Source organism: Anguilla anguilla, chromosome 4 (assembly GCF_013347855.1).
Source record: "Anguilla anguilla isolate fAngAng1 chromosome 4, fAngAng1.pri, whole genome shotgun sequence".
Lineage (NCBI taxonomy): Eukaryota > Metazoa > Chordata > Actinopteri > Anguilliformes > Anguillidae > Anguilla > Anguilla anguilla.
Genome location: NC_049204.1, coordinates 51,011,425 through 51,031,330, shown reverse-complemented (window position 1 = coordinate 51,031,330; position 19,906 = coordinate 51,011,425). Strand labels below are relative to the sequence as shown.

The following is a 19,906-nucleotide window of genomic DNA, read 5'->3' as shown; positions in this document are numbered from 1 at the left end:
CCACCTGTTTAATTTCCCAAAACTCTTAAAGGCTTCCCATCATCCTCTGTGGGTTTCATAGTCAGTGCTGCTCTGACGTTGCCACCATAATTCCTTTCCTTGACAGCTCCACCCACGAGAGTTCCTTCCTACCCAATCACGGTCATCTCCATTAGATCACACTCCCACCCCCCTCAAGGGAGGGCTTTTGTTTCTTTAGATTTCCTCGTACAATAAGTGCAAGCTGGGGAAGGATTGAGTTTCATCTCTATTCTGGAGCACACTGTCACGTCTGAGACATCTTCAGCAAGGCAGCCCGGCCAGACATTTCCGCCCCGTTCTGGCTTTTACCCTGCAGCCAGTGCCCTGATACAGACAAAATTATCGCAGGCTTTTACAGGGGTGGAAAATCCCCAGCCCCGTGGGAGAGCCACCACTCATGTTTGTAGGCATTTATATGGCAACCATGCACTGACCAAAGGGCTAGTTTGCAGTGGTATTTTGGATTTTAAACATTCTGCTTCAGCAAGCTTCAATGTGTGACAAACCTGAAAACTGGATGAGATAAATGCAACTCTTTTGATATTTGTGAAAAAACAAACAAACAAATTTAAAACGAATTATGTGAATGTCCATCAACTAAAGCATGATAGGATACAACATTGTTATGCCATAGCAATATCAATAATTTAATGATATTAAAATTCTATATTCTACTATAATTTTTCACTTTTGGGGTAAGGGGTAATACACAGTAAAATGTTCAGTGTTAATTCAACTCCTACAGAGCACAAATGGTCCCTATTGGACCCAAATGTTAGATCCAAACTAGCACTGGACAATTTACTGTATACCTTGCAGAAAATGTGCTTGTATGTAATGAACAACAGTAAACATAAACATATGCAAGTACACTGCTGTACCCCTACTGCAGTGTTAGGCCATTGACTCAATGCAATGTGCACAGAAAGACCTTCTGGCCCTATAATTCAAGCTGCAGTCTAGCCAGGATATTGAAGCATAAAATAAACACTTCTTTACAAAATTCTGATAGATTAGTCAATCGCTATGTATAAAGATATTTTTTCATAAACTAAAATAAATATGGAAGAACTAAGTCAAGAGTTTGGCTTTTTGAACAGAGCCTGAGATCAGCCATGGGCAGAATGGGATTGCTTTTTCATTCACTGATTCATTTATTCATAGAAGTCATTAGATTACAAAGTTGATTAATTGATTCATTAGACTACAAAGTGTTACAAAATTTATTATTTAGTAAAATAAAGCTTACAAAAACAAGCTTTGCTTGGTCATTTTATATACAGACTATTTATCATTCGTTATATCATGGTTCTTAATTATCTCTATGCTCTCATTGTCCTGCAAGGGATCCAATGAAAACGTTACGCAGTAGTGCAAAATAATATGGTATTATAGAGTAAGAGTAAATTATGATGCCTGCTATTTCGATGCCCAATGTCTTCATAAAATAAAGGTTGTAAGTAAATAGATTGGACAGAAAGTGTACTCTTCACCAAACCAAAAGATTATTTCCAGAGGAAGGCATGTGAAGTTGTTATACTTCAATTGTCATGGCATGGTTGAGTGCACACCTGCTATTGAAAAAAATAGATCTTTGCCAAAATAAAACTAAAGTGCTTCAGTACATAATTGCACTGAGGAACTTACCTATTCACTTATTAACCAGATGTTGTCCTTTGAGGCACATATGAAATGAAATTCATTAATTAATATATAACTTACCAGCCCTGTGTTGTTGTTTGTGTGTCATTTCCCTTCATTCATATAATATTTTAAAATAAAATACCCCCATCCCAACCCCCGGTGTATCAATAACAATTACTCTCTGTTAAAGGTTAACTTTAATAAGACATTACTGATATACTGGAAGAGGGCTGAAAATTATATAAGAACTCCTGCAGTCCCTTTAGAAGAAAATTGTGAATTAAAATGCCCACTGATCTCTAATATCCAAAAGCAACAGTAGCACATTTTGAGTCACTGACTCAAGTGGAACAGAAGGAACTCTGTGGGGCGGCTTTGAGCAATGACGGCTGAGAGTTTTTTGGGTAAAAAGACTTAAACATAGATGACATCACTGCAGTTAAAGACACCCTGCTCCTTGGACATTGCTTCACAGTGTTCCTTTCTTAGTGTTACATCCTTGTAGAGTAACTGTACACCCAACTATGCTATGCATCTGACTGCAGCCTTGAAAGAGTGCTGACTCAGTTGTACCCTGACAATTCTGAGCACGCAGTAGCCTTTGCGTCTCGCACGCTGTCACTTTCTGAAATGGAATACTCCGGAGCTGAAAAATAGGCTTGGCTTACGCCCTGGGCCAAGTGATAAAAATGGAGAGTGTATCATCAGGGCATCTCGTGGCAAACTGTGAACCATGGAAGGCTTTTCAGAATACAGTAGCTGTGTGAGGCTCCTCCTCCCCGATATTGAGAGAAGAAATAAAAAATAATCTAATCGAGAATGGAATTCAGTGGATTGGAAAGCAGATTTCTTTCTGGTATCAAATAATAGCCCTTGATTTTTCCCCACAATGCAGAAAATCTAGAAAATTATAGGAAAAGTAGGCGTATATGTGTAAACTGTTTAATTATTTATATTGAACTGTCATATCATCTTTTTTCTTAATGACTAAATCAATTTGGCACAATCCATTTGCTTAGATGATGGCAAAACGTCAACCGTGGGCTTTGTTAAACCAATTTAGTTTATCTTTGCTACCTGTTTTCTCTACTGGTCTGTTTTCTCTACTGAGATCCACTTCTGTGTTTATAAGGTAGGCTATTTTGATTTGCTTTGTTGTAGCTAAGAGTCCTTTTTGCCATCTTCCTTCCTAGCTAATAGTTGACATTCAAATTTCACCACCAAAACTGGCAGTTGCATCATTCTGCATCATCACATTAGGCTATAAAAACAGACACTTGACATTAACACAGAAAGGCATATTTCTCAGCAATGTTTTCATATCAGAAAACAATACTGCTGCCAAAGAGAATTGTCTGCCACAGATATTTTAGTTGATTGTAGTGGCAATATATTTTCTCCATGTATTTGACATGAGGCTATTGTATGCCACAATAGTTCAGATACTGTGTTCTTCATTTCTCTCCATATCACATTTGGTTGTGAAAGTCAGACAGTGAAAGTAATAACAGTTTGCCTTTACTATTTCTGTAGTCTGGGGGGAAGGGGCAGGGTTCTGCAGAACAGTGAGAGAGGGTGGAAGGATACGTAGTTCTTATTTGACCATGCTATTGACTTGATAGCATGCAAATTAGGAGGCCACGTACTGAGTATGAAGTGCTGCTTTTGATCATAACTGTTCATTTGTCTGCTGTGAGCTTGCAGTGGGTAATGTCCACCTGGTATGTGGACACTGTTCGATAGGACCTGTTGCATATGAAGGTAACTAAAACAAGAAAGCCACCAAGGAATGCATTAGGAATGCAAGGAGCAGTACCAAGTAAAAACAGGTTTGTTCAGTCACTTGTTTTTCCCCAGTCACTGAAACTAAGAATACATGTACCGCCCTTGTCCACCCAAAGTAATTGCCAGATGATCCTCAGTACCAAATAGCCAGGAACACAGCCAGTTCATAGCAGGGCTCCGGAACTGTCATTATCTCTTTACCCCTGGTTAGTTACAACAGTACACGGTGCAAGGTGGATTTCATTTCTAGTGCTGTAGCTGAGCTAGACAGATTTCTTCCATGCACTGAACCTGTACAAAATTATCAATAGTAGCAGTGCTAATGTCTCATGCAGCATGCACTACCACCAAGTTGACAATGCAGTTGAGTTTCATGTGGTGCTAACCAATGCTGTGGAAATTACTGATATGGCGTAAAAGGAAGATGTCAAAAAATACCTAAAAATCACAAACCCTGAAAACAGTTACTGAATTTCTGCTAGGCTATACAACATGTTATGACAACATGTCACCTTTCCTGTTATTCCACCCATAAGCATTAATTTGAGTGTAGTCCTAGCCTTTAATTCTGAATTGCTGCTGGAGGTGAGGCATTCTTTTCAGACATGTTTAAATCCAAATTAAATGGGGGGTGGGGGGGGGGTGCAGTAAGGCCTTTAAACTTGAATTGGAAAAGTGTACACAGCTAATGATGGTGATGCATGTCAACAAGGCAACAGTGTCAAGTGACAAATGGCTTCAGAGGAACGTGTCACATCCTGCTTTATATCCTGAAACCATAATGTTTTTATTGAAATAGAAATTTAACAAACTCAAATGCTGTTTCAACAATGACTCAGATGAAACCACAAAACTATGTGATATGTTTCCAGAAATTAGGAAATATGATGTTTGCTGGTTGAGTAAATGACTATGATGTACTTGCTTATGCACTTAAGGCCAAATGTCAAAAAAGTAAAAGACTGTTGACGTCTGTGTCAAAAGAATATAGAAAGTGTTATTCATATTACAGGGCAGTTAATTGCTGGTTTGTTTAATTTCCTCAACATTTAAGTGTGTTATTTAATATGAATTACATATGTAAGGGGGCTTAATAACTGTGCTACATGTATCACTGGTTACCTATCAGAAATAAGCAGTAGAAGTACATTCAAAGCAGACTAAGACGTGCTCCATATTTATTCAACATGAGCCCACGTAATGCATAATTACTTCACTAGATGGAGCTCTAGGCTGAGGTGGATGAACAGACAAAAATGGCAGTTGGAAACATACAGAGCAGCGAGTGCCACAGTACTGAGTCATGTCTATCTTTCTGAATACAATAGTTCCAGTAAAAAAGCAAAAAGAGTGTGTAACAGGTTTATCCACTTGGTGGACAAAGCCCAAATCAATCGCATTTCATTCTCATTTCTAGGAACACCTGCAGCATCAGAGATAAAAACGTGACCATCTGTATACATGACTGTTGACTTTCTCACTGAAAAAAATGGATGCATACTCAGAAACACAAGCTATTGTGTCTTAAGCCATCAATATATTGGTTGCTTGCATGCATTCATCTCCTGACCTTTCACAATCATTAGACCATGCTATTGACTTTATAGCAATAATACAGCAGTCTTTTCTGATTTTATATTCTTAAGTCTTGTATTTAAGAACAAGTACTTGTTCAATTGTGTTTTAATTGTAATTTGTGTCACTAATTTGTTAAAATATTCAAGCAAGCTAGCTCTATTTAATATGTCGAGTCTAGACAGAACTCCACAATGAAATTTAAAGTGATTAGATCTGCAATAGCAAACGAATGACTGATCAAATGGCTGATATATGTGGTAGAATAAAAAATAAATGCATCAGAGGCCATTGTGGTAGTCAATGGACATGAAATGGATTTACAACAGTAGTGTCACTCCAATTGCATTTTGTAAACAGGGAATTGCTCTTGATATAAAATCTTAATTGCTTAAAAGAAAGTAAAACGGCACGGCCACTTTCCAGTATGCCATCCATAGTTGGCCTGCATTCCAGCTGGCGCCAGCTTCTCCAACTTACCTGTGGATTACTTTCTCTTTTTTTCCTGCTCGAATAAACTCCAAAATAAAACAAAACAAAAATCATAAACGTGCGTGCTCCCGGTCTCGGCCCAAAACTGTGGAGAGCAGCACACCTTTAAGCACCTGGGCTGATTAGCTAACGCAACCCAGGTGCCTGTGCTCTCTCCACCAGCCGGCGCAGCCGAGACCAATCCGGGTCACCGCAGGACCGAATGCCAAAACTTTATAACCCTTCTTTTCTGGTTAATGAACTGGTTTTACATTTTGCTTATTTATCCAGGATGTAATACGTTTCCGATTGAGCATAGCTAGCTGATGCCCAATTGGAAACATATCATAGTTGTGGTTTATTTTTGATGGAGCGTGTGTTTATTAAGTAGAAACAATATATATTAGTATATTAGACCTAGGCCTACTCCGTTTATTGGTCTCAATATTTAATACATTTTTTAATTGGCCCAGTTGCAAATGTTAAGTGTCCAGAGCAAATGCTAAAGTTGAGCACTAAAGTGTGTGTGTGTGTGTGTGTGTGTGCGCCTGCCCGTGTGCCCATGTGTGTGTGCGTGTGTGTGTGTGTGTGTGCCCGTGCGCATGTGTGTGTGTGTGTGTGTGTGTGTGCATGTGTGATTGTGTGTATGTGTGTGTGTGTATACATGTGAGAGTGTGTGTATGTGTGTGTCTGTGTGTGTGTGTGTGTGTGTGTGTGGTGCTGTAACTGTAGACATCTCTGTGAGGATACGTGAATGAAAACCAGGTGGGACTGTGTGGACTGTGTGACACAGCCCACCTCAGTGTTAAAGGCTGCTCCAGCACACTCCCGCGGTGGCCTGGTGTTGTCTCCAAGGGCTCCGCAGCGCACTATTTCTGCCTAATAAAAAAATGGTGATGAAGAATCCCTGTGACGACTGACCCCACAATACTTCAGTTACAGCGTAGATTACCTTTCCTCCCTGTAGGCTCGACAAGTAAGGAGACAGCAGTGGCACATTCCATTATTTTTAAACACAAAAGAACAGTCACGACCGTAATTTTCTGACAGTTTGTACAGGATTGAATACTGTGCAGATCTATTTTTGGCAATGTGCATTTTTCTCGTTTGCAATTAGACGTCTTTCATGGGGGAAAAAATAATAATAAAATCACATTTCTTCCGTCATTGCATGTGGACTTTATTTACAGAACCTCCGGGAAACACGGTGCTGTTCTCTGATCAGTAACAAATGGATTGCATTTAATTAAACTTTACTCACAGGCCAATCTGTCACTGCCAGGGCTCATTTGTTAGCGTGTGTTCTGTGATTAAAGAACCTCCGTGCCCTTCATACCACGCCGAGTGCACAAGCTCTCTCAATTTGGGAGAAATTCTCCTGCAATGAGGCAAAGCTCTGTGTCAGTGCTTTGCCTACAAGACGTTTACAGATTACTGGTGCCGCTAATGTATCTGAGCCTGTGCCGCTTGAGTCAAGTCATAATAATTAAAGACATGCTGCATCTTAGGCCTTCATTAATCATGGTTTTATATGGACTTTGAAGCAGTAATGAAAAACAGCCACTAAAAAGGCTGGCTGTCCAAGTTATTGTGTCTGTACAAATTGTGATGAGCGTATGCTTGTATGCCCTATTTCTGAGTGGCTTTTACAGCAAACATGATGGGAAATAAGGACTCATTGTTTCATTTAGTACTGCACAAGCTATGGCTTTATATATTCAGTGAGCTCCATAATGTTTAGTAGAACAACATATTGTTTATTGTTCTTGATTTGGGCCTGTACTCCACAATTTTAGATTTGTAAATAAGCATTCACATGTGGTTAAAGTGCCGGTTCTCAGCTGTTATTAAAGGTTATTTTCACACATTTTGGTTTCACCATGTGAAAATTACAGCACTTTCATTGCATAGCCCTCAATTTCAGGGCAGCATAATGTTTGGGACAAATGACTTCACAGGTGTTTCTGAATAGTCAGGTATGTTCGAATTCTTCCTCAGTGTAGGTATAAAAGAGCTTACAATATCTAGCGCCTAGTCTTAATTCTTGGTTTTTGATTACCTTTGGAGATTGTTATTGGTGTTTGTCAACATGAGGACAAGAACTTTGCTAAATAAAGTAAAGGAAGCCATTATGAGGCTGAGAAACAAACAAAGAAAAAAACTGTCAGAGACAGTAAAACTTTAGGCTAACCAAAATCAACTGTATAGAACATAATTAAGAAAGACAGCACTGATGAGCTCAGTAACCACAAAGGACCTAGTAGGCCCAGGAAAACCTCTACAGCTGATGACCAAATCATTAATTAAATAACATAATGAAGAACAACAACCAAACACCTGTAAGACAGATCAGAAACTTTTCAGGAGGCAGGCGTGGATGTGCCAGTGACTACTGTCTGCAGAAAACTTCACAAACAGATCTACAGAGGCAACACAGCAAGATAAAAACTACTAGCTAGCCATAAAAATAGGATGGCCAGGTTACAGTTTACTTAGAATTACCTAAAATAGCTTATAGAAAAAGGTATTGTGGACAGATGAGGTCATTATTATCATCCTCATCATCATCATCATCACCATTTATCATTTATCATGATCATTATCAGAATTATTCAGAATTATTCTACAGAATCCATCATCCAGGTGATCTGGGCTCCCCAGCAATTTTGTCATGGTTGAATATCTGCTTGAGCTATATCAAAGTATCAAAGCCGCAAGTCCCAAAGCCAAAGACAGCTCCGCTAACCTCAAAGCTACTGGAATGGTAGGGTGGTCAGCGTGGTCTTTGCGAAGCCTCACAATCTGAAAACTGATGTCCGCTACATTGCATGGTACTGTGGCGGTTCTTCTTTGAGACTTGCTGTTTTATGGAGTGCCTCTGACGGGAGACAACTGTCCTATGAATGTATGAATGTTACATGAATGCTCTTCTAAAGAAATAAGCAAAGAAGCCCCGAACCCAGTCTGAAATTGTCGTGTTTATGTGAAAACCTACTCCTGTTTGAGGAACTTGCGGTTCGTCCGCGTGACTCACAGGTGAGCTCACCAGCCGCCACAGATGTCAGCACAGGAATCGAAGTGTTGAATACTCTCCCTTGGTTCCCACAGCATTTTTATGGTAATCAAAACACAATTTTATTAGTTTACTATCTTCAAATTATCTCAGAAAAGAACCTTCAAATGAATTTTCAGACAATTTCAGTATGTTTTCTCTGGATTCAGTGATCTCTTAGATAAAGTTCAGATGTGTGTATTTAGGCTAATCCGTAATGGTTTTTTGAGAGATTATGTTACTACACGGTGTTAATTCAACTCGAACAATGTTAATTCAACTCTTAACAGATAACATTTGGCCCCACTCTGGAATGTGGGACCAAGTGTTAACTGTTGAGAGTTTAATTAACATTGTTAGAGATAAATTAACACCGGACATTTTATGCAATTCAAGCTTGTACGTAGCAAAACAGATTCGAATTGCTTACAGTGTTTATTTCTTCAATAAATAAACATTTATTGTACGGCAAAAACAACATGACCTACAAATAACTGGTCGATGAGTTATGCAGTTTACATTACTGTATTACTGTGCATCTGTACAAATAAAATCATTTTACAGACATGATTTTCGTTTCTTTATACAATGCATTTTGGAAACCAAACATGTAAACTGCTGCATGTATACAGACATCCTACAAAACAAAATATGTATACAGACTTTAGTATTGCACTGAAAAGGCTGTCTCGAACTGAGACTTTAGCAACAGCAGCTAGGATCAACCCGTACATGTCCAATATACACATGGACGAAGTTTTTCAGTGAGGACTTCCGTTATTTAGCATTACTCCATTATCGTTTGCATTTGTTCGGTATGCATAAAATAAATGCATATTACAGCATGTATATCTCTGAGATATAAACGTCCAATTCACGTGATGAAAATTTAGATGGAACAATAGCTCTACCTAGTGGTTCGCTGTGAAATCATTTAAGTGTTCATTATAAATTGAACCACGGAGCAAACAAATATATGCATATTATGTTAGTGTTATTTCTATTATTATTTTTTCCATAGCATATAATACTATACTGTTGCCAATGTTTTTCTCGCGTGTGCTTGAAGCTTAATGCCTTCTTGAATTATTGTGTATGATGTACAGAATATGTTCAGCAAGGCAAGACTACTGTACAAGACTTACAATAGGCAACTACAGTGTTCCTATATGTTTTTGTCCTTTTATGAGTCTGTGTGTTTCAGTGCTGCATAAATGCTTTCATTCGCTTCTCACAACTTTCCATGCCATTGTCCATGCCATTGTCTGGTCCAGTCCACTTTTCCTCCTGACCGTCCACCTCATCAGCTATTTGAGCTGTTCGTTCCTCGCTCCTTTGGTTTAAAAATGCATAGAAGACCATAAGGCAGATTAAACCGGCTACTTGGCTTCCTACTATCACCAACGTCACCGGCAAGAAATAGCTTGAAGTGGCAGCACGTGGATTTAATAAGTAAAATAACAAGATAAATGCCAAGTTTTGAGAAGTATACAGTCCATAGTAGACAGTCATTGACGCTCTTGCGTTTTGGCCTTTAATGTTGAAAAAAGAGAAAATGAGTATGATTCCGACGATTCCCCGGTAGAACCATTCCAAACATCGTGACGTGCAGAAATCCGTTTGGAGTTTATGCGCCCACAGTGTGCCACACAGCCAGAGAAACAACAAAGCTGAGATGCAGTACAGGTTTAGCACAACCAGGAGACTTAGGCTTAAGATGCGGGAACCTATAGTGAAGAGCTTGTAGAACAAGTATACAGCAGTAGGCAGACCAGAGGGCATCTCTTTTATGTGTGGCGAGGATCTACGAAAACAACGGCGGTACTCAACGGTTGCCCAGGCTATGCTTAAGAAAGATCCAGCAATGCACAGATCTGTAGTGAAGAAAAAAGAAAAAAAAATGAGCGTATTAGTTTCTGCCAATCATCTTGAATTGAAAGGGTAAATGCAAGCAAAGTTGGAATATCTCTTTATCACACAAATACACTGTTTCATTGATGGGGTAGCTGTATTCAGACACAAACATGTAATGCCACAGAGAGGTCGTGAGTGCACTTACACTGTACGATGGACCTGTGGTCGCAACCCAGAATGATGTAAAGCTGGAGGAGGAGCTGAGGTGCACTCTCCAGGAACATCTCAAACAATCTGAGCATGCTCAGATCAGTGGTCATGGCAAACACCTCGAAGTCTTCCTCACGTTTGTATTCCTTCTGGAATACACTGGAACCCTTCTTCAGAAGCTGGCAATACCTAAGAAGGACCATCAATCAATCAATCAATCAATCAAATCTTATTTATAAAGTGCATTTTATAAAGGATTTGAAGGTTTACCTCAGCCTAAACCCCCTAAGAGCAAACCAGAGGCAACAGTGGCAAGAAAAAATGCACTGAATGACATGTAAGAAGAAACCTTGCAAGGCACTAAGGTCAGTGGGGGGAGTCAGGAGTGGGGGGTTCAGAAATACAAAATAAAACCAGAATGGGACATAATATATCCACTTGCAATGCCATGGTAGATGTCACTGGCTAAACGGCCCTTGCATTTCCCTCTTTCAAAATATTTTAGAAGGCTTTGAATGGACACATCATAGAAAATAAATATGACCTTAAAAATATGGTTGAGGGTGGCCAGGGGGCTTTTCAACAGAGTGGAAGAGCACAATGAGAAGCAATCCAGAGAGGTAAACCAATCAAAGGGGATGAAGGAGTAGAGAATATTAATGGGACAGATTTTGGGCCATCATGGCTACTCTAGTGGCATTGAATCCAATTGCAAATTTCCAGTTGGGACAGTGAAAAAGAATGAAAATAAAACAGTTAAGCATAATTTACAGTTCAAATGCTTGCTATGTGTTTTCTCTAAGATGCTCACTCATTGGTTTAAAAATCTATTTGCATTACCAACATGCTCTAGGAATTTTTTTTCCCTCAAACAAAGCATGTTTGTATGTAAGTTCTGAATAAATTATGACCGACAACTCCTAGTATAGTCCAAGATACAATCGTGCTGAAAGCATTTCTGTTTTCTCCCCCTCTTTCTCTTCTCTCTCTCTCTCTCTCTCTCTCTCTCTATATATATATATATATATATATACAGTTGAGGCCAAAAGTTTACATACACCTAGGCTAAGGATATTCAAAACAAAAAAACAAAAACAAAAAAAAAAACAGTCTGGAAGATTCCAGAAATTAATTAAATGACTTTTTAGAAGCTACTGATTGGCTAATTGCCATAATTAGGAGTTAATTGGGAGTTAATTGGCACCTGTGGCTGCATTTAAGGGCCTACCTTTAGAGCCACTGCCTTTTTGCCCTTGATACCACGGGAAAATCCAAGCAACTCAGCAAAGACCTCAGAAAAAAAAATTGTGGACCTCCTCAAGTCCAGGTCCTCCTCAGGAGCAATTTACAAACAACTGAAGGTACCACAAGCATCTGTACAAACGTTCACGAAAGAGTAACAAAATAACTCCTAGGGCTGAATCAACTTTGGTCCGAAAGCTTCACCTGAACCCCAGAACAGAAACATAGGAACTGGTGAAAGTGTTGGAGGCATCAGGTACCAAAGTATCTACATCCACCATTAAGAAAATCCTACATCGCCACGACCTGAAAGGTTGTCACGCAATGAAGAACCCCCTACTCCAAGAAAGGCATAAAAAAGCCAGAATGAAGTTTGCAGGTGATCACCAGGATGAAGACCTAGCCTTTTGGAGGAGTGTTCTTTGGTTAGCACTATGTATGGAGGAAAAAAGGTGAGGCTTTTTATCTGAAGAACGCCATCCCAACTGTGAAGCATGGGGGTGGCAGCATCATGTTGTGGGGGTGTTTTGCTGGAAAGGGGACTGGTGCACTTCAGAAAATATATGGCGTCATGAGGAGGATTATCTAGAAATACTGAAGCAACACCTCAAGACATCAGCTAGAAAGTTAAAATTTGGTCGCAACTGGGTCTTCCAGCAGGACAATGATCCTAAGCATGTACTTCCAAATTTGTAACAAAATGGCTTAAAGACAACGTGAAAAGTGAAAGTGAAAGTATTGAAGCGGCCATCACAAAGCCTGACTCCAATCGAAAATCTGTGGACTGAACTGAAAAAGCGTGTCCGAGCAAGGAGGCCCACAAACCTGACTGAGTTACACCAGTTCTGTCAGGGGGAATGGGCAAAAATTCTGGCAATATTGTGATAAGCTTCTGGAAGGCTACTCCAAGCATTTGATTCAAGTTAAGCCATTTAAAGGCTATGCCAAAAAATACTAACAAAGTGTAAGTAAACTTTTTGCCCACTGAAAATCTGATATAGCACATAAAAGCTGAAATAAATCTGTCTCTTAGCTATTATTTTGAAATTACCTTTTATGGAAATAAAGTAGATACCCTAATTATAGTATACAGTATAAAATGTAAAGTAACATGCAACATGTGGAGTTGTGAAAAATATATGTGTGTGTTTATATATGTGTGTGTTTGTGTGTGCATATGTTCATGTGTGCGCACGTGTATTTGTGTGAGATGGCTTAATTAAAGTCTGTCATATTATTGTACAAAAAAGAGTATATTAATTTGACATTGGCAACAACAAAATTATGTTGCATTTTTCAGCAAGAGAATTACGTGACATTTTTGCTTTTATTAACACAAACAATAAAATTTAATTTGCCGTAATGAAGACGTCTGTAGGTTGTCTTGGTTGCATACACATTGCACTGTAATTAACAATCCATCACGACACATTGACCTGGCCAGTTTGTTCTGTCGCTTAAAGAAGGAAGGATGTTTTGCTTCAGCTCCTTCTGAAATTCTTAAAATAATGTTTGTGCTGATTTTTTAAAAAGTCATATGCACTACTATGCAGGCATTTTGCTCTTTGATCAGCAGGTGAGTTAAGAGATGGCCATTTCCTGGTTTTGATGGAAACAGGATAAGTTATGTAATATTATGACATCACCTGATCTGAGTCATGTACAGCAACTGGCCAGAGACTGACTTGTGTTATTCAGCACATTGTCAACAGATGGCACTGTGTCAAAGGTATATGAAGACTTTTGTCAGAATCCCTTTTTATGAAATAACTGGTTCCAGCAGGTTATGGTAATAGCGGGCGTTACCCAGGTACTGTATGACAAAATACAGGAAATTGGCTTGGTGTGAGGACTTCTTGTAATACAATGCAGAGAACTCATTACACCTTGCATTGCAGCACCCCTTATTTCAACCAAGAAGCAGTCATGGAATTGTCTTCTAGGATTGGAACCATGGTTGATGCTCTATTTCAGTGAGACTGGATCCTGGATTCAAATTTGTCCTTACCTTTGCTTAAGGCTAAATGTAAATATGCATTTTTGTTTGGCTTCACAAGCACAGTTTGGCGAGTTTTGTGAGTAATTCGAACTTTGTAAACTGAATTTGTGAAGAAAAAAAAAATGTTATGTAAAACTTTAAGTATTAAGTAATCAAGTAATCCGAACCGTATGCTAATTCATAGAATTCCTCTCCATGTTCATTCATCCCATATTAATAGAATTCATTCCAAGTGTGGAGAAAGGACATTTAATATCTGATTGATATAAAGAAAGGAGACATACCTTGTAAATATTCCCAACTGTAGGACGTGCAGAAATATATGCTGGGTCCTGGTTATTCCACTGAAAGATATCTCACTTTCACGGTCATCACTCAACCAGACATAACTAAAAATTTGAGGAACTAATGATCCAGTAAGCACAAACAAAATAGTCAGTGCAAACCAGGCATAGTGTCCACTGTTATAAAATTGCACCGCAACCCACATGTCAGTGCCAACGTCCACCATGTAAAGGAAAAACCCAACCAAGAGGTATAGGTATCGTACTTTTGTGAACTTTGTGTTTACACACAGCATTTCCTTTCCCCTTTAAGTTTTTAGGGTGAACACTAAATCATTTTTGCTGCTTGCGGGGTTGTCTCATATCTCTTCGTGTTGCACAAGTGCCTTTCCTCATTGATTCCATATTTGGTTTTGCTCAGGGCCATTTTCAAAGTATTCCACACAAGAGGGAGCTGATGTTTTCTTTTTTTTCCCTGTTAAGCATGAGTTGATCTGCCTGTGCAAATTAGAAAGACACAGCATTATTAAATGAGAGTAAATTATTTTTTCTGAAATCATTCTGAAACCAAATATTTGAAATATATACTCTTCAATTGGACTGAAATCAGCAGTATTCCTGAGTATGTTACACTACATAAGCATTACATAAATATTTTTCATAAATAGTATTTATTCAGTCATAAATATACTATAAAGACATGATAACTTATGTAGCAAGAGTCCTGCTTGAACTTTGCGAAACACCCATTCACGCATACAGTACTAAAGTCTAGAGCACTATGAGTAGCCAACATGTTATCAGCCTTAAGTCTTTAACATTTGGATTTTTCTCAATGTTTACCAGACAAATAGTATGACAAAAAACTTACATTTATTACGAACAATCAGTTACAATCAATGTATTCTCCAATCTATGGAAAACCAAATGGCCAGTATGTCCAAACCTGTCCTCATTCTCTGCAGACGATGTTCCAAGTACAGCAACTTCTTTCGGTCTGTATTCCTTCTCTTCTCGGAATTCACCTGACAAAGCCGCTCCCTTTTTTTCTGCAGGGCTGTTACATTTTCCAAAGCCGGCGAAACCAGCTCCCTCTGCCTAACAGTGGAATCCTGCTGCTGACTGCTGTAATGCATAAATACATGCAGCCTCCCACCTTGACTCTACAGTTCACTCTCGACTTCAGCCAAAAACAAATGCATCTCACTCACAGTTCTGTCTCGTAAATATTCTTCAGCTATCGAAGGAGTCAAAGGCCATGAAAGTAGCCGAAGACGCAGTACATGCATGAATGCACTTACTGAATGGAATGTAAGTGCATTCTGAACATTGCTAAGATTCTATACTAGGTGTGCACTACCTGGGAAAATGGTATGAGGGCCAGTTGTGCGTCATATTGTGCGCAATATGGTATGCACTTATTGTACGTCTCTTTGGATAAAAGAGACGTACAATACTGAACTCAGTAAAGCTAATGAATATCTATTTTATTTTATACTTAACTTTTTTAACAACTGGTACTCTACCACCTGATGTCTGGCCTATATGAAATATAACTTGGTAATGGAGAGTCCATTTATATTTCAAGGGAGTAAAGCCTTCACAGGATCTACATGTATCCAGCTATCCTAATCTGGATGGGCTGGAATCCAAGAAAACAGCTGTGTACGTGGACTAATGACACTGAATCAAGACATGATGCAAGAAGATCAAAGAACGCCAGCACAGAAAAGAGTGCACGAGGAGAGCTTCACTGGTGTACAGTAATAATTAACTACCATAGGTGATCTTCGACCTGGGGAAATGTGCCAAATGAAAAAAAAAAAAAAAAACCTCATTGGCTTTGGGAGGTCAAACCTGCCTGTTAAGCCCAAGTTCAGTTAAAATTCCTTGAAAATATTTCTATTTTTAAAAAGGCCAACTATTTGGATGATGATGATGATGATTTTTTTCTTCCGCTACTTCTTATTATTATTATTATTATTATTATTATTACTATTGTTGTTGTTGTTGTTGTTGTTGTTGTTATTATTATTATAGTTTTATTTTTTCTTGTTTATCAGGACAGAAATACCTTCTGTCAATGTCAGGTATTAACCACTTGGTGGCACTATTGCACATACAAGGAGTGTGCTGCTATGTAGCATTTTCTGCAGACTGAGAAGCACGTACCTTTTTCAGTGATAGTGATAACCTCACCGGAGTACTATAGATGTTCTGGATAGCTATGTACACTTCCATTCATTATTTTCAATGATCTCTTGCAAAACAGAGGCCTAGTATTGACATACTTTAAGATAATTCAGTTACTAACAAATCAATTCATAGATCAAACTTTATTTTATAATTGTGTATTTTACAATAAGCTGTGATGTAAGAAGATCTGTGAAAAAGAAATAGAATGTTATTTTATTGATCAATAAATACATTTGCATGAAGCCAGTGATCAGAATTTCAGCAAATTACCTTAAGCATAACACAAAATGTCAGATAAAAAGTAATTATAAAACAATATTAATGTCCATATAATCGCAAAATCAAAGCAAACTCTAAATACTAATAATACATGGTACTGGGTGTCTTTGCAATTTGGGTATGTAGAAGAATATGTAGCTGTGTGTTTTATTATAAAATCTTGTAGATTAGATGCATTTGAGATGCATCTCGTGTACCTAGCTCCATCATTAGCCCTTACATTTTAAGGCTTAAAACAAAATTAGTGTGCCCTTTCCATTCACAGTAATAAGTTCAGGAACCGGTGGTGGGAGCGTTACCATACAAACTATGTGATTCCTTTTTAACCTATTTTAATTCAGCCAGCATTTATAGAGACGATCTGTATGGACTGCATTTTTATATAGCGCTTTTATCCAAAGCGCTTTAAAATTGATGCCTCTCCTTCACCCATTCACACTCACACACCAACGGTGAAAGGCTGCCATGCAAGGTACCAATCAGCTCGTTGGGAGCAATTAGGGGTTAGGTGTTTTGCTCAGGGACAATTCAACACGCCCAGGGCGGGGGATCAAATTGGCAACCCTCCGACTGCCAGACAACCGTTCTTACCTCCTGAGCTATGTCACCCCTGTATCTGTACTTTGTTTCCATGACAATTATAAATAGGTCAAGTGTACAGTATCAGAAGATAAATTCCAGAATACCCATAGGATCACACAGGAATGGGCCAATCCTTGACGTAATTAAGATTACATTGATTTTTTTTTCTTTAACTAGTAAAGCCATTACTTTCACATTTTTAATATATTAAAGAGATCAAATTAGATTCTTAATATCATATTTCTAAAGTGTCATTTATAGTGGTCTAACATCTGTCCTCATTTCTCAGTAGAACTTTCATTTTACTTGTAATATTGGGCTGTTTTATACATTCTGCGCATCACTTGTGATCTGTAAATTAGTTTTTATGTAGATTTTTTTATGGCTCATTACATGTAACATACCTGTAATACCTGTAATTTATAACATACCTGTAAACTCTCATACAAAGTTAAATATCCTCAATATGATTTTTCAGTCACAAAATATTATTCTACTATAAATTACATTTAAATAAATTAAAGGGAGAAATGGGTAGGTTTGGCATGAAGACCAACATCACCACTGTTGCAAGTGAGATGCATCAAAATGAATTGCCCAGTTAGGTTGCATGCTACAGTGAGTTATACAGGAGAACTGTTACAATTCTCAAAATAATTATAAAGCAAGCCACAGTTTCACTATTTTGTCATGGACTCCTTTCATATCTATGAACACAGCTACTTTGCTAATGGGACTGGTGTTTCATAGGAGGTAGCACCTGAAAAGGTTATATTATACAGTAATGCCCATCACTGAGAGCTTCAGGAGTTCATTCAGCCCATTGACATGTTCATTTGCTTTGAATCTCTATTCAATAAAAGTTATCATTAGAAAACTGTTACATGAAACAGTAGAGCAACTTCAGGACAATCAAATTTTTCATGTTAGTGCACAATTTTAACGCATGTGCAATGAAGTATAACCTGCCCGAACCATAATAGTGACATTTATTTAGATTATTGATATCCAGTCGCAGTTTTGTTGAAGCAAAAACAGCAGGCAGCGTTCCATAAATTAGTGTGTTTTCCAATTGTTTATGGATGCTCCTTGCCATGATTTATATGGGATGTTTAGTGCACACTTTGTTGCGCCACACAAAAAACATTCTCTAAAGGACAATACTGTCAAATGACAAAGCTGGATTCAGTCTACTTGTAGAAATGCGACATTCCAAAACTACATTGCAGTGCAACACTGTCAAGGGAAAGTATACATTAATATATGTTCACGTGAGACAATCTGCCTGCCCCTGGAATTTCAATAATTCTTCATTGTGTCATTTGTGATAAGCTCTGATAGAAGTTAAGTAGAAGTTAAGAGATCAAGTGAAGATGCTTTCTTTAGCTGCCTTTAGTCCCAGTGCTATGACCTACAACACATCTTCCGTGCGTCCTTGTTCATAACAGGAACAGTTTTGAAGAATCCTGCATTGGACATTGTAACACATGGAAAAGCTCCATAGCTTATGATATCTTAAGGGCTTTAATCATTGATGTCAGACTAATTGCCTGGGTTCAGGTTCATAAATTGCTGTACCTGGATCGACTTGGTGCTACAGGGGGAAGACGCACAGACATATATTATCGTAATAGGGTTAGGGAGCAAGAGCACTTGGACCTCCAAAGGCACCAGAATTAACAGCATAGACTTGTATTAACTCCATGTAATTGGCTTTTCATGAGCACCAAGCCCAGGTGCAGCATTGCGGAGTCCTCAATAAATACCCCAGAGAAATTAATGTTAAATAAGCACTTATTAAATGGCTGCTTGGAGAGTAGAAGATTCGCAAATCACAATGAGATTAATTTGCTGCTAATTCAAGAGAGAAATTAGGACAGGCTTTTTTTTTCTCATACTGTTGTGTGGTACCATCTGTGTCTATTGAGCTCTCATTCTGAAGCTTTTCATATAAGCTTCTAATGGAAAAAGTATTCTTTTTTTCAGTTAAGTGGTACAAATGTTGGAATAAACAATGCATAATAATAATAATAATAATAATAATAATAATAATAATAATAATCTTGATATTTCTTCTGTTTATTTGCATCCTAGATCTTGCGTGGGATAATAATTGGATTACTCAAAAATTAAATCAAGCCTTTTTTTAAATTTTATATGACTAGGCACATGGTTATTTAACCCAAATGCAAAAATAAGTACAACAAATAAATACAGAATACAAGAACAAGTACAAAGCTACTGACATGCTACTTCAGACAAAATCCTAGATTAAAGCATGATCATTTCCAGCTTACATGTGTGGGGGAAATATCTTTGTGTGCCTTGGTTTTAATAATGTAAAAGGTTATTACAACAGGTTTGTTAAATATTTTATTCATTAAACATGGTTTTATTGGAGTCATGTTATAGAGCGTATAAACCACCTGGCCACCTTATCTGATGGGGTCCCTTCTCTAATTCGTAAATTTAACCCACGAAAACAGACTTTACGGACTTTCCGGCTGTAAATGAAGCAGTTTTTAAGTGTGTGTGTGTGTGTGTGTGTGTTTTACATATGGTGTGACTGCGTGAATGATACTAGATCAGGTAAGAATTAGAAATTGCTATTGAAAATTATTCAGTGACATGGGGGAAATAGAATTTTGCAAAATGTCTGAATGCATTTCTGTCTAGGATATTTTGGCTACTACACATGTGCTGCAATCATAC

General features: G+C 38.1%; 1 protein-coding gene across 2 annotated transcripts; it reads right to left on the bottom strand.

Moving 5' to 3' along the window:
- Nucleotides 1-8,968: 8,968 nt before the first annotated feature.
- xkr9 (XK, Kell blood group complex subunit-related family, member 9) lies at nucleotides 8,969-15,522 on the bottom strand. Of its 2 annotated transcripts, none has more exons than XM_035413123.1 (4): nucleotides 15,009-15,522; nucleotides 14,138-14,635; nucleotides 10,608-10,801; nucleotides 8,969-10,422 (listed from the first exon to the last, which is right to left on the bottom strand). In XM_035413123.1, exons 2-4 carry the CDS (start codon nucleotides 14,431-14,433, stop codon nucleotides 9,749-9,751), a joined length of 1,164 nt encoding a protein of 387 aa, XP_035269014.1. In that variant the 5' UTR covers nucleotides 14,434-14,635; nucleotides 15,009-15,522; the 3' UTR covers nucleotides 8,969-9,748. The 2 variants fall into 2 exon arrangements, with proteins under 2 accessions (XP_035269014.1, XP_035269015.1); XM_035413124.1 differs by having other exon boundaries at nucleotides 15,084-15,522.
- Nucleotides 15,523-19,906: the final 4,384 nt, after the last annotated feature.

Bases quoted from the DNA above. Each gene is read 5' to 3' on its own strand.
- xkr9 (XM_035413123.1), bottom strand. From the start codon at position 14,433: ATGCTGTGTGTAAACACAAAGTTCACAAAAGTACGATACCTATACCTC. The intron at 10,802-14,137 runs GTATGTCTCCTT...GGTCCTTCTTAG, and splicing joins CAGTTGGGAATATTTACAAG to GTATTGCCAGCTTCTGAAGA. The intron at 10,423-10,607 runs GTAAGTGCACTC...TCTTCACTACAG, and splicing joins CCACAGGTCCATCGTACAGT to ATCTGTGCATTGCTGGATCT.